This window comes from Globicephala melas, chromosome 8, assembly GCF_963455315.2.
Source record: "Globicephala melas chromosome 8, mGloMel1.2, whole genome shotgun sequence".
In the NCBI taxonomy this organism is placed as follows: Eukaryota; Metazoa; Chordata; class Mammalia; order Artiodactyla; family Delphinidae; genus Globicephala; species Globicephala melas.
Window position 1 is genome coordinate 51,642,774 of NC_083321.1, and position 15,713 is coordinate 51,658,486.

Sequence of the window (15,713 nt, forward strand, 5' to 3'; positions counted from 1 at the left end):
CTTTCCTCTTCCTTTTTCATAGCATCTTTCCTTGTTTGATGGAATAATTATCCTTTTAAACTTAATTTTAAGATTTTAAGTTCTTATGTTCCCTTATTTACCTCAGTTCCTTTCTGGGTCCATTGCTTTGTTTTTATTTTTCATGCTGCTTGTTTTCTTTACATAACTTGATCCTTGGTTAGTCATTGATATCCACAGATTTTTCTGGGAAGCTGGTATGGGTTTTCTCTGGTTTTGTATACATAGGTATGTTTTCTACCAATCTCTTCTCAAATAAAATGGCCAATTGGGAGCTCTGTATTTGTGAGCTAAGCTTACTGTTCTGGAGACTTTGTTAGCACTGATTACATTATTTAAGCTTTCAAAAGAATAACTAAAACTAATGGCATAATGAAATTTAGGCAGGGTGGGGACTTCCCTGGCAGTCCAGTGGTTAAGACTTCGCCTTCCAGTGCAGGGGGTGCGGATTTGATCCCTGGTCAGATAGCTAAGATCCCACATGCCTTGTGACCAAAAAACCAAAACATAAAACAGAAGCAATATTGTAACAAGTTCAATACAGACTTTAAAAATGGTCCACATCAAAGAAAAAAATCTTAAAAAAAAAAGTTTAGGTAGGGTGGAGAACAGTGTGAGTGAGCTCTCATTTTTCATAGTATGTATTTGACAGATAATATCCAAAACAAATCAAGGAATAGTGGTACTAGCATATTATTTAGTCTTTTGATGGTAGTCATGAGAATAACTAAAGACAAACAGTTAAAAATGGTTTTTAAGGAGCAAACTGAGGATGAGAAGAGGCAATTAGGAACGCCACTTTCTATTATAATACCTTTGTACTAATTTTTAAAAATCATAAACACGCATTTCTTTGAAATAAATTAAAAAATAAAATGGTAGAAACTGAAGAGCAAATGTAAGGAATTTGGAAAGAAAAAAAATGTGTGTGTGTGTGTGTCTCCAAACCATTATTTATATGTACTAAATCTCTTGGACAGAGGGAGAATGTTGTTGCCAAGGAAACCTAAGCAACTGTTGAGCAGCAAATTCAGCTTTTAAAAAATATTTCATGGCAATTTATTCTGCAGAATATTACAGCCTACCACAGCTTTCGCAAAAGTCAGTAAAATGGTTTTAATGAGGTCCTTGAAACTTGGTTTATTATGTCACTAACATTTACTAAATATTCAGGTTAGAGTCTAGTACAGTGATAAGAAAACTAGAGTAAAGGTCAGATATCCTAGGTTTAGTACCAAGTGTACCACTTAAAAGCCAGTCGTTTGAGCAAGTCGTTTTCCTTGTCTGAAACTAAATTTCTTTACTTATAAAAATAGGGATAACTACTACCTAGCCTGCCTACCATACACGGTTGCTGTGAATATCAAATGATTCAGATCATCAAGGTTTGAAACACTACACAAATAAATTCAGTAATAAGCACTAATATTTTCCAAAATTAATAAGGTGATAAGTGTTCTTCATTGATTAAATGCCAAATTATGTAAAGTATTAGAAAAATATGAACAAAAAATGTAATATAGACCAGTATTGTAAAAATTGGATTGAACTAGGTGGCAGATCCAAGTTCTGGTCCAGGCTCTACCCACCACAACTGATAATTTCCACAACTTCTTTGGGTCTCTGCACAATGAAACTGGACTAGACAACCTTTGTAGAGGTGCTTCATGGGTGTGTTTTCCATCACATGATGATGATTTAAAAGGAAATTCATTCACCACTTTTAAAACAATTTGGGCTATATTTTGCTTGAAAAACTTTCACTGCTAGATGTTTGAAAATCACTGACTTTAGAATGAAGTCATTTATTTCTATTTTCAGGCATTTCATAACCCTAACCTAACTAACTTATCTTTACCTTTACCTTCTACTCTTTCTCAACATAGACCTACATTCTGAGACCATAGTACTCTACTCATTATTTCTCAAAACGCCAAGCCAATTCCTGCCTCCATATTGTTTTCAATATGTATGTAGCTGTTGCTGCTACATCTGGCTGAGCAGCTCTGCCCTGGGTCCCGTCCCACTCCCCACCCATACATTCACACACCCAAATTTGGCCAGTGCTTAATATCTTTGATACGACTGTTTTCGAAAAGTTAAAATTTACAGCATATCAAAAACAGGAGAGAGTTTTCATGTTAAAGAGAACCTGGCGTCTAGGCCAGCAAGACTTGTCTGTAATTTGATAGAATGTATGAAAGCTGTGAAAGAAAGAAGTAGGAAGGAACTGGGGGCCTTAGTCAGCTCTAAAAGATAGAAGGGGAGAGCACTGTAGAAGAGTCATCTGCGCATTGCCTGGAGGAGGAACACCTTGATCCACAGACTTGTTGGATTCCAGTGGTAGGACAGTCCCATCACAGAGATTGATGCATTTACTTATTACAGGCTAATGCTGTTAAACATTTATGCCATATATCTGACTCCCTGTGATTTGATTTCACAATCACTAAAAATATTCTGATTCTTTGACTTCCCTTATGGTGCATCTAGAAAATGGCTTGACTGAGACAAATCTATTTATATTACAACTGTACCATAAATTAATAAAACAGCATTCTGAATTCAGACATCAGTTTCTGTAACCTTGAGCTGGGTGAGTCCATCCTGAGACAAGACAGACTAACAAATTAGTCTGAAGGTATAGGAACCAAGGGTCAGATCCTGGACTGTACTAAACGGCACAAAAGAATGCCACTCCATAGAAACAGGAAGGGGTACATGGGACCTCCCCAATAAACACCCTGTCTTGTTGCACTAATTTCTTTTTAACACTTACATACACCTTCATTTATTCAAGGCCACTAACGACATACTAATGCGTTTCTATGACCTGGTCTACATGCCTTTCCAACAATTTCTCTCTATGTACCCTAAGCTACAGCAGAAACAAATATTCTAAGTATACACATTAATGTTTTTATCTCTACTTGGAATATTCCTCCTCTCAATGTTGACAAGTCTAAATTTTAATTAATCCTGAAGTTTCAGCACAGATAACACCTTTTTCATGAAGAGATTTCAAAGAACACCACACACCAAGGCTAAAACGAGCAATACTGGTGACCTAGGCAAGTAGCAAATTGCCTTTAGATCAACTTATGTCTTAGTACTATGTGCCTCACCAGAGTCATCAAGAATCAGGGCATTTGGTAGGTTCTTTTTTTCACTATAAAAAAAATAAATAGGTATTAATCAGGTATTAAACTCAGTTTCTCTGTGCTGGAAGACCACATATGCCATCCACGTGTAATGCAATAAATGCTGTTGGTCTGATCTATTATTTTACATTTCTGCACTCTACATTTCAGTGCCCTGGGACATCATAGCCTAACTTACCTACACTATCTATCTACAGTAGATACACCTTTGCTTACTAATTAAAAGTATTTTTCTCATTAAGGGAGGGATCAATTAAGTAAATATTATTTTTATTAAATAATTATTAAACTTATTTAAATCTATTTATCTGTTAAAGGCACTTGTTACTTGCTCCCTGTACTATATATGTGAGCTTTTGTTTTATTTTCCCTTCTATTTTCTTTGAAGATACAATCCATATCTAGTTCATCTTTGTGTCTCCCACAGATTTTCAGCCAGTGCCTTGTATGTAGAGGGCACTTTAAATATAAATTAATTTCTCTTCCACTTACAGTGAAGGCTCTCCTCATTCTTTTTAGATGCATCCCATCTTCTTATTGTCTTCCTTGACTACCCAGTCCACAGGTCACTTACTTTTAAACTACTATAAAAACTGACAGCCTATACACCATTTAATTGCCACCAATACCACCCTTGCGTTATCTTTTTACATGTATATGTATTTCATAGTCTTTTTACATTTTAGTATACCCCAACAATATCTAGGTATAGCATGGACAATTAACAAATATTAATTCATTCAGGTAATATTTTTTAAAAAATCAAATCAACAGACCCATTAGGAAAAGTGTAGTCAAAACTGGCACCTAGGGCTTCCCTGGTGGCGCAGTGGTTGAGAGTCTGCCTGCTGATGCAGGGGACACGGGTTCCTGCCCCGGTCCGGGAAGATCCCACATGCCACGCAGTGGCTGGGCCCGTGAGCCATGGCCACTGAGCCTGCGCGTCCGCAGCCTGTGCTCCGTAATGGGAGAGGCCACAACAGTGAGAGGCCCACGTACCGCAAAAAAAAACAAAAAAAACTGGCACCTAAAGAGAACAAAAGATTTCACCCATGGCAATGAAAAACAAACTCCTATTGTTGAATGGCCAAAGGCTATGACATACATAATAGTTACTAGTAAATTAAATTGTGTTGGAATTCTACAAGTGTCTTTGAAGTTCATAAATCACTTTAGGGAGACACAAGTGCAACCACATCCATTTACTGACAGCAGATGGCTTTAAACAACAGCAATTAACTATATTAAACATATAAGGATAACTTTCACTTGTAATTTAGTTAGATATCCCTGCTGAAGATATTTATACAGGCAGTTTGTAGTATATATCATTTCACAGTATGCTAAGCCTTAGCTCTTTTATTTCTATTAGGCTTCCTCCTCCCTAATGAACCAAAAGTAGAAGAGCAATCTCTGAATCTTCACTTCTTTTGTATCCTTTCACAACAAGGAACTATATTCACAGCAGGCAATTAATAAATAAAAAGTTCAGCTTTTCTTACTGAGTTTCCACACTGTTAATAAGTAGATGAAATACAAAAATACATCAATAGCTCAAAAGGAAAAAGAGAGAGAGCATGAAAAAGGCAGGGGAAAAATGTGGTTTCACTTCCAAATGTGAATAAAAATAATTATGGATGTAAGGAGGCCAGCTTTAGGTTTTAATCATTGTTTTTCCACTACCTAATAATTTGCTATTCAGCTCCTGCTGTCACATAGCTTTTGGGTTGGGTGGCATAAGCTCACCAGGTAACCTAATGGATTTAAAGTTATTTGCATTTTGCACATCCTTAAGATAATTAATGGGATACCACAGATTTTTCACACTTGATTGAAAAAAATATATATGTATATACATACATATTTTTTATATATATGGTCAAATCCTACAAAAAGGGTGTTAGCTCTCTAGTATCTCAGTCAGAACACTCTAGAGCCTTGCTACTCAAAGTGTGGTCCACAGCCCAGCAGCATTGGTATCACTTGGGAGCTCATTATGAGGCAGAAGCTCAGGCCCCACCCCAGGTGTCCTCAATCACAACCTGCATTTTAAGATCTCCAGGTGATCTGTAAGCACTGCAAAGTTTGAGCCGCACTTGTCTAGACTCCAGAGGAGGAATTAGAATGTCCAAGATACATATGATCAAGTAATACTAAATAACTCATAATTGCTTATTATTTGGTCTTCCTCATCTGCTGACTGAAGGCTTTTCGAGGGCAGGAACCCTTTCTAGCTTCCTCATCACCAGCATACGCTGGACCTAAAAGGCCCTGAAGCACTACCCAGTGCTCAATGGATATTTTTTGCTGAATGCATGAATGACTGAACAAAGTGAAAATAAAACTTTTTAAGAAAGCTAATAATCCTTTAGGAAATTGAATAACATGATTTCACATATTACCACACTAATACTTTAATTCAGTATTATTAATTCCATTTAAAATATGTTGACTTCTCTATTTCAACAAATTCATTTAATGCATTCGACAAAGCAAAAGCCTGGATTATCTTCCTCTGTTGGAGCCAAGGGCCTCTTACAAGTGAAATAACTGCATTTTAATTTTAGCTCTCACATATCCATCCTATATGCCTGCACAAGATGAAATCATCGCAACAATTTGGAGGGGGTGGGGGCGGAATAGAGGAGGAATGGGTAAAGCAAAAACAATTCTGTATCAGGAGCATCACATGAAATCTGGAAAACATGATTTTTGGAATAGGATACTTCCATAAAATAACTCCCGGCCAGAAAAAGAAAGAGAACGCTTATCTTTCTCAAGAGCAAAAGGTGATATTAGAGAATACAAGGGAGCGATTAAAGACCAGCGACTACCTAGCGACGCAAGGTGGAAACACACCAGACCAGAACTAAAGAGGATAGCGGTTAGATAGCGTCCAAGAACAGAGCAAAAAACCACTTTCAGATTTGCAGAGAAGGAAGTCAAGAGAGAAGAAAGGGGAAAGGAAACAGCTGTATTAAGGGTATAGCTTACGATGATAATTATTATTTATATTATTTTTTGGATTAAGAGGGATGACATACACTTGAAGGGGGGGGAGATGGGAGGAAGGGAGGTTGCACTTTCGTGCACTGCAAAAGGAAGGGACTACAGGCATTCTTTCCCAGCTCAGACGGTCCCAGGGAGGCAGCCCAGGCATAGGTGGGTGGCAACGCCCGGCTCCGCTAGCCGCTGCCGCATGGCCTGAGCCATCTCCCCCACAGCCTACCGAGCACCGGGTGGGGACGAGAAAGGGCGTACACTGGGTAGGGGGCGGATGCCGGGCTGACCAGGTACCCACCTTATCCCAAGGGAGCCACTCCCAATGGCCGTGTGTAGCTGAGGGTCCCCGGAGTGATAGGGGGCGGATGCCGGGCTGACCAGATACCCACCTTATCCCAACGGAGCCACTGCCCGATGGCCGTGTCTAGCTGAGGGTCCCCGGTGTGATAGGGGGCGTGGAGTAGGTTGGAGTTCAGGTCCCCCTCTGCGTTTTCAGCCATGGCAGCCAGACTTGGGTGTGCGGGCCTGGGGGGCCGGCAAAGACACGTAGCTGGAGGGGCTTGACGTGCGCTCACCAGGATCCCGACACCCCCTCCTCACTGAAGGGCATCGGAGACCAACCGCAGGATGTTTGTGCCAGCTCCTGCCGCAGCTTTGGGGAAGCAGGAGAGAGAGGGGACGCGGCCGCCCCGCTCCCAACTAGACCAGCTCCTGGTCTCTCTGGGCGACCAGACTGAGGCGGTCCCACCGCGAGAGAACAACAACAGTCCTAGATGTCTGGGTCGTGGCCCCGCCGCAGCCGCCGCACTCGCCACTCTAGGCCCCGCCCCCCGCGCCGCTGGCCCCGCCCCTTCCCAACCCCGCTGACTTAAGCTTCCGAGACCCGAGGCGCGAGCCGGGAATGCGCAAGTTAGGAGCCGCGGGGTGGTGAGGAATCGGGGCACAGCCCTTTTTATTTTTTAATTTGCCTTTTTCCACGTGTTTTATCCTTGTTACAACCCCCACACACTCCCACGCGTCTTATTTTCTGGATCAGCCGCTACGGCCACCACAACGCGCTCCGCCTCAGGGCTCGCTTTGTGAATCTCCGTAGCGCGCGTAGGCCCCCTCCCGTTTGGTCTTGGGGCGCCCGCCGGCGGGAGGGTGCGCGGGGCTGTCCCCGCACGGCGTCACGGGAGTTGTAGTTCTTTTCTTTCCTCGAGGTATGTGGAGGCCGCCGCAAAGACTACAACTCCCGGCAGCTCCGCGCCCTGCGTTTTCTCAAAGGAAAAAAGATCTACCTCTAGGCTGTTCCCTACAGACACGCCCTGTCCGTGTTAGGTTAGCTGCGGTTTGTGGCTCTGGGCTTCAATTAAATTAAACAAGGACTGGTACAGTAAGGGGACAGCTGATACCCATTAAGTGCTTTACAGTTTACGAATCGCGTTTTGTCGTTTCAACCGTCGTGTGACAGAGTAAATGGACGTGATCCATCCCCATTTTACACACAAAGAGGAAACTGCCTCTGAGTGAACCGACTTTTTCAAAGAGGCGGAATTCGTGATGGAACAAGGGTTCCAACCTCATTTCAGATCTCAGATGGCAGTTCTTTTTGCTCTGCTGCTACAGTGGACTGGGAGGCAGGAAGAACAAGCTGACTGGGGAAAAACAAAAATCAAGTTGTGAAAGAGAGAAGATGTGTCAGCATTTAACCATAACATAAGTAAGAATGAATAAGAGAGTGCAAAAATCAATGGCAGTAGGAATACAGAGGAAGAAGAAAGATTATTGAAATAGTCTTAAATTTCTCCTTATTTTGGCCTCCTCTCTTCTACAAGAATGCTCACCTTTCAAGTCACACGACTTTAGGTGTGGGAGATGCTGAGAAGTGCTTACCTGTCAGACACAGCTGCTCCTGAGTTTCTTGGTGTAGCCTTACAATGGCTCCATGATTTTGATCGAGTATCTTGTAACTCTTTCTCTGGTCAGCATTTTTGCAAGGAGAGTGTAATAATATTTACACCTTGGCTACAGTAACTTAATGAATGGCTTTAAAATGCTTTGAGGTTCACAGATAAAAGACATAATAAATTCAAAGTATTACTTTCTTTCCTTTAAAAATGCCACTTACCATAATAAAATCCCAGCTACCAGGGTACAAAGGGATTGTAGCACCAATCCCTGAAAAATAACGTGCTGTGGTTGGGAATTACAGTTTTTGCTAATCAGTTGGGTGTTTCCTTTATGGAGTCAGTGGGTTGTTTTAATCACACAAGTCCTGGGAAATAGCCATGAGTCCTGGAGAGAAATTCATCATTCACTATCATCAGCATTATTGTCTGCGATGAACGTTAATTAAACATGTACTCTATGCTAAGTGTTATGCCAGGGGCTGAGGCTACAAGAAAGTATGCAATTGTTCATTTCAAGAAATAAAATCTGTCTGGGCAGACAGGATGTATGCAAGAAAAGATAGCCCATGATAAACAGCAAGTGCTTGTTGCAGACAACTGTTAAGGATTTAGAGTGTGAGATAGTCGATAAGAGCAACAAGTGACAGAAGGGACCAGCAATGAGCTTTGAAGGATAAAAAATTAATAACTAGAGGAAAAAGGTAGAGGGCATTTTAAACCCATAGACCATTGGTCTCCCTAGGAGTTTGTTTAAAATATATATCCCTGGGGGCTTCCCTGGTGGCGCAGTGGTTGAGAGTCCGCCTGCTGATGCAGGGGACACGGGTTCGTGCCCCAGTCTGGGAAGATCCCACATGCCGCGGAGTGGCTAGGCCCATGAGCCATGGCTGCTGAGCCTGCGCGTCCGGAGCCTGTGCTCCGCAACGGGAGAGGCCACAACAGTGAGAGGCCCACATACCGCAAAAAAAAAAAAAAAAATATATATATATATATTCCTGGACACTGCCCCAGAAATTCTGAATCAGTGCATTGGGATGGGGATAGGGCCTAGGTACGTACATATTTAACAGATATCTATTGATTGTGACATAGGTGGCTAATCAAAGTGTGATAGGAGGACCAGTCTATTAATCCTCTGGGAGCTTATTTAGAAATGTAAAATTTCAGGCCCCGTCCCAATCTACTGAATCAGAATCTGAATTTTAACAAGATCCAGTGATGATTTATATACATATTAAATTTGATTAAGCAGTGGTTTTTATAAGACAATTCTATTTCTATTCTGAGAAACACTACTAAGTCAACAGAACTTTCAAGAGATATAACTATATAGGGCAAGTATAAAAGATGGGAGAAATACAAGTTCTAATTCAATACCAGAGTCAACCAGCCTTCAATTTTATCAGCAAGATCATGACAGACATAAACTGGTTACCAGAAACTGCCCAGCATCTCCAGCTTGTTGCTTAGGAATTGAAGGGTAACCAAGAGGACCCAGAACTCATCAAATACAAGAATGGTATCTAAGTATGTCCAGAAGAGGGAGTATAATAGTTTTCCTAGTCAGGGAAGCTCAGAAGCTTTCATTTCTGTTGGAATTTGCCCAGGGTGTCCTGCATTTTTATTTGCTAAATCTGGCAACCCTAACTGCGGTTATGAAAGAGAATAGCTCTCTTGATCCTAATATATACCTTTTATTTATTGTCTTTAAAAATTGAATTAAGGGGCTTCCCTGGTGGTGCAGTGGTTGAGAGTCCACCTGCCGATGCAGGGGACGCGGGTTCGTGCCCTGGTCCGGGAAGATCCCACATGCCGCAAAGCGGCTGGGCCTGTGAGCCATGGCCGCTGAGCCTGCGCGTCCGGAGCCTGTGCTCCGCAACGGGAAAGGCCACAACAGTGAGAGGCCTGCGTACCGCAAAAAAAAAAAAAAAAAAAAAATTGAATTAAGATACTCAAACTTCTCATTCTGTTAAGGTAGCAAGAAATTAAATTTTCATCAATATCAGGGATTCTCATCTCCAGCCCAGGCTTTAAACGATACTGGGGAAAGAGAGCAGATAGCTCTAGTTCATCAAGGTTTCTGCTAACATCTGTATTGTCCAAGGTCATAGTGGTCTCTGGAACTCTGACAGCTTTCTCCTTGCATACCATTCAGGTATGGCCAGGAAAGTTGGCTGAGGCTATGAACTCCAAAGCCTCTGTCTAGGCACATGGCCATCTCCTCTAAAATCCTGCCAGTTCCTTGAAATGCTGCACCAAGCAGAGCTCAGGTCTCATCACCTTCCTATTTTAAAACTTTAAAATTTGAGGAAATCTGTCATTCTATCATTTTGCTTATGATCACTCTGAAAAGAGACGTATTTTCTCTTCTTGTTGTTCCCAAAGATGCTTGTCATAAACTCTAATGAATGCTGTATTTAAAAAAAAAAAAAAAAAGGTCCGGAAAGGAAATGAGTATCTTGCAAGCAACTTTCTACTTTTAGCTCCCTTACTTAAAATATCCACTGAGGGACTTCCCTGGTGGTCCCGTGGTTGAGACTCCACGTTCCCAGTGCAGGGGGCCTGGGTTCGTTCCCTGGTCAGGGAACTAGAGCCCGCATGCCACAACTAAAGATCCTGCACGTGGCAACAAAGATCCCGTGTGCAGCAACTAAGACCTGGTGTGGCCAAATAAGTAAATTAGTGAATTTTAAAAAAACAACAACAAAAACCCTCTGCTGAGACAGGGGATACAACAGCAACAAATAAAAAGTGGTTTTCTTTGTGTAAGAGGGAAAAGATGCAGAGCACACCTGGGATTAGGGTGAAGCAAGGTAAAAACAGCTTTATTGAGATATAATTCACATACCAAACAATTTGCCCGTTTAATGTATACAATTTACTGTTTTTTGTTATGTTCACAGATATGTACAAACATCACCACAGTCAATTTTAGAACATTTTCATCACCTCAAAAAGAAATCTTACGCCCTTTAGCTATCAGACCCCTGTCGCCCTATCTCCCACTCCCAGGCCTAAGCAATCACTAATCTACTTTCTATCTCTATAGATTTCCCTGTTCTGAACATTTCATATAAATAGAATCAAATAATATGGGGTCTTTTGTGACTAACTTCTTTCACTTATCATAGTGTTTTCAAAGTTCATTCATGTTGTAGATGTATCAGTCTTTCATTCCTTTCTATAGTTAAATAATATTCCAATATGTAGGTTTACAACATTTTGTTGATCTGTTTGTCCATTGGTGGACATTTGGGTTGTTTCTGCCTTTGGCTATTATGAATAATGCTGCTATAAACATTCACGTACAGTTTTGTGTAGAATATGTTTTCGTTTCCCGTACTTATATACCTAAGAGTGGATTTCCTGGATCATGTGATAACTTCTATGTTTAATCATTTGAGAAACAGCCAGACTATTTTCCACAGCAGCTGCACCATTTACATTCACACCAGCAGTGTATCCAGGTTCCAATTTCTCCACAGATTTTCCAACACTTGTTATTATCTCACTGTTTGATTCTAGCCATTTTAGTGAGTGTGAAGTGGTATCTCATTGTGGTTTTGATTTGCATTTCCCTAAAGACTAATAATGCTGAGAATCTTTTCATGTACTTATTGGTCATTTGTACATCTTCTTGGGAGAAATGTCTATTCAGATCCTTTGCCCATTTAAAAAAATGTTTTTAAGTTATTGAGTTGTAAGATTTCTTTATATTTCTGGACATAAGCCCTGAAACAATTCAGATATATGATTTACAAATATACCCCTTCATTCTATGGGTTGTCTTTTCATATTCTTTTTTTTTTTTTTTTTAAGTATCTCTATTTCTCTGGGGTTTTTTTTTTTGGCCATGTGGATTGTGGGATCTTAGTTCCCTGACAGGGATTGAGCCTGGGCCTTCAGCAGTGAGAGTGCTGAGTCCTAACCACTGAACTGCCAGGGAATTCCCCATATTCTTTTCAGTGTCCTTTGAAGAACAAACGTTTTTTGTTTTGAGGAAGTCTGGTTTATTTTTGTTGTTGTTGCTGATAATTTTGGTGTCATATCTAAGAATCCTCTGCCAAATCTTAGGTTGTAGAGATTTTCCCTTTATTTTCTTCTAAGAGTTTTTATAGTTCTAGCTCTTACATTTAGGTCCTTGATACCTTTTGAGTTAATTTTTATATATGGTGTTAGGAAGGGATCTAACCTCATTCTTCTGCATATGGCTATTCAATTGTCCCAGGACCATTTGTTCTATTCTTTCCTTATTGGATGGTTTTGGCATTCTTGTTGAAAATTAGTTGGCTATAGACATATGGGTTTATTTCTGGACTCTCAATTCTAGTCCATTGATCTATATGTCTATCCTTGTGCTAGTACCACATTGTCTAGATTACTATTACTTTTTTTTTTTGGCCACACAGTGTGGCATCTGGGATCTTAGTTCCCCGACCAGGGATTGAACCCGCACCCCCTGCATTGGAAGCTCGGAGTCTTAATCACTGGACCACCAGGGAAGTCCCTAGATTACTGTTACTTTGTATCAAGATTTGAAATCAGGAGGGATAAATTAGGAGGTTGGGATTAACACATAGACACTACTATATATAAAATAGATAATCAACAAGGACCTACTGTATAGCACAGGGAACTCTGGTCAATATTCTGTAATAACTTACATGGGAAAAGAATCTGAAAAAGAATAGATACATGTATATGTATAGCTGAATCAATTTGCTGTACACCTGAAACTAACACAACATTGTAAATCAACTATGCTCCAATATTAAAAAAGAAAAAAGATTTGAAATCAGGAAGTATGACTCCCACTTTGTTCTTCTTTCTCAAGACTATTTTGGCTATTCTAGGTCCCTTACAATTCTATATAAATTTTATAAGAATTTTGTCAATTTCTACAAAGAAGCCAGCTGGAATTGGGATTGGGATTGCATTGAATCTGTAGATCAGACTGGGGAGTATCCTTGTCTTAACAAGGTTAAGTCTTCTGATCCATGAACATGTGGTATTTTTCCAATTATAGATCTTCTCTAATATCTTTCAACAGTGTTTTGTGGCTTTCAGAGTATAATTTTTGCACTTTTTTCATTAAATTTATTCCTAAATACTTTATTCTTTTGGATGCAATTGTAAATGGAATTGTTTTCTTAATTTCATTTTTCAGTAGTTCATGCAAATGTATAGAAATACAATTGGTTTTTGTATACTTATTGTATCTTGAAAACTTGCTGAACTTTTTTTAGTTCTAATCATTTTTTAGTGAATTTCCTAGGATTTTCCATATACACTAGCATGTCATCTGTGAATAGATCATTTTACTTCTTCCTTTCCAATCTGAATGACTTTTATTTCTTTTTCTTGCCTATTTGCCCTGCCTAGAACCTCCAGTACAAGGCTGAATAGAAGTGGCAAGAGCAGACATCCTTGTCTCATTCCTGACCTTAGGGGGAAAATATTCAGCCTCTCATCAGTAAGTATAATGTTAACTCTGGAGTTTTATTGTGTGGATATTCTTTATTATATTGGCGAAGTTCCCTTCTGTTTCTAGTTTGTTGAGTGTTTTTATCATGAAAGAGCGTTGGATTTTGTCACTCTTCTGTATGTATTGAGATGTTCATGTAAGTTTTGGTTTTTTATTATATTGATGTGAAGTATTACATTAATTGATTTTGGGAAGTTGGACCAAACTTGCATCTTGCTTGGTCACGATATATCATTGTTTTTATTAGAGTTTGAAAGCCAGAAGTCCAAACTGAAGTGTCAGTAAGGCGATGCTGTCTCTGAAGGCTCTAGGGGAGAATGCTTCCTTGCCACTTTCAGCTTCTGGTGGCGCTAAGTGTTCCTTAGCTTATGGCTGAATTACTCCAACCTCTGCACCTGTCTTCACATGGCCTTCTCCTCCTCCAGCTCAAGAACAGCCAAATGGAAGAGATACATAGGCCAAAGTATGGGGAGAGGGGGTGGCGTGGAGCTTCCATTCCCTCCCAGGGTGTGCCACCATCACCATCCTAGTACCTGGATGTGTTCACCAACACCTTCGGGGTTTTAATTTCAGTTACTGTATTTTTTATTTCTAGAATTCTTTTAGATTCTTTTGCAACTTTATTATAGCACTTTTTATGGTTTCTATTCTCTATAGAGATCTTCAAACTTGTTTTTTCCTTATCTATAATCAGCATAGTTTTTCAACATCTGAAATCTTTGTGGATCTGTTTCTCTTGTCTATTGTTTTTGCTAATTCTTGCTCATAGACTCTAGTTTCTTTGTGAGCCTTGTGTTTGTGTTGGACATTATATTTGATCAATTATTTGTGAGAATAAATTTAGACTTGCAAGGAAAGTACTTTTATCTAGAAAGGATTTGCACTTGCTTCTGCTAAGTTCCTTGGAGTTCAGCTACTTTAAGGCTTATAATTCTCTGGCGCTCTTATGACCCTACATAAAGTGTAATTCTGTATAAGATATTTCTCTCCTAGTTTATCCTCACTCTGGGTGTAAAGTTCCAACATATTGTGAGAAGTTTCTTCTATGAGCCTCTCAATCTTTTGCAGACCCTGGGCTTTACTTTCTGCCTTTCTTGCCCGAAAGAGTTTTTAATTTAAGGTACAAAATTTTAAGGATTGACAAATGCTTTCAGGGAAAAAACCACATTTCCAGTTACCTCTCTGGGATGACCTTTTCCCTTCACTTTTGGCGTAGTAATTTCTTGTTGGCTTGTCATGTTTCTTCCGTGATTTAAAAGAAGGTGAAAAACTATTAACTGAGCTTTGTTATTTAGTTATAGCAGGAAGATTAATTTAAAAAAAAACCCTAGTCTGCCATTTTAAGAAATATTATCTTATTTTGATAATCATCTTTTGGCTGTAAAATATTACATCAAGTTGATCTACCATGTTATTTTTTATTTCTTTCTTTATTTTTTTTGCGGTATGTGGGCCTCTCACTGTTGTGGCCTCTCCCGTTGCGGAGCACAGGCTCCAGACGCGTAGACTCAGCGGCCATGGCTCACGGGCCCAGCCGCTCCGCGGCATGTGGGATCTTCCCGGACCAGGGCACGAACCCGTATCCCCTGCATCGGCAGGCGGACTCTCAACCACTGAGCCACCAGGGAAGCCCATACCATGTTATTTTTTAAATGAATCTCATTTTGTATGACTCTTAGCTTATCTCCATTTTTCTTTAATAAATAACAATAACAATGAACATTTTTGTGCATAAAGCTGTTTTTGCCTTCTGCATTATTCCATACATCTAACTTCTTGGGAGTACAATTACTGGGCAATATACTATAAATGTTTAGGACATTTGATTTCCAAAGGGTTGATTGAATTTTTTATGAATTGAATTGCATGATCTTAATCTATTTAATTTTGTCATGGTGATATTAATATCTTTTAAAACCAAGTCAGGTAAACAAGTCCTGGCCACCTGTGTAAATAGTTCTCAGGCAAAAGATGACCTTTATGAATTTTCTTTTAAAATATTAACTTTTTTTACAAAAATTATTGAAGTTCAACTTAATGCAGCAAATACTTGCATGTCTGTAGTGTGCGGGCACCCTTCTAGGTGGTGCAGATTCAGTGGTAAACCAGATAGATCTTCGTCCATGCCCTTATGAAATCTAAGGTGGGGAGCAC

At 39.9% G+C, this 15,713-nt stretch overlaps 2 protein-coding genes and 1 pseudogene across 2 annotated transcripts in view; 2 read left to right on the forward strand and 1 right to left on the reverse strand.

Annotated features, from left to right (window-relative positions):
• The window catches only part of PGM2L1 (phosphoglucomutase 2 like 1), a 70,955-nt gene extending 63,957 nt beyond the window's left edge, over positions 1-6,998 (reverse strand). Inside the window, exon 1 of the mRNA XM_030836104.2 lies at positions 6,572-6,998. Coding sequence (XP_030691964.1) covers positions 6,572-6,682 — 111 coding nt within the window. The 5' untranslated portion in view covers positions 6,683-6,998. The remainder of the gene's footprint in view (positions 1-6,571) is intronic.
• Positions 6,999-7,043: 45 nt separating this feature from the next.
• Positions 7,044-15,713, forward strand: part of POLD3 (DNA polymerase delta 3, accessory subunit) — a 182,468-nt gene continuing 173,798 nt past the window's right edge. The window contains exons 1-2 of the mRNA XM_060303685.1: positions 7,044-7,109; positions 13,457-13,547. The gene's annotated coding sequence lies outside the window, so the exon portion shown is untranslated. The remainder of the gene's footprint in view (positions 7,110-13,456; positions 13,548-15,713) is intronic.
• LOC132597689 (anaphase-promoting complex subunit 13 pseudogene) overlaps positions 7,067-15,713 on the forward strand; it is a 67,773-nt pseudogene continuing 59,126 nt past the window's right edge.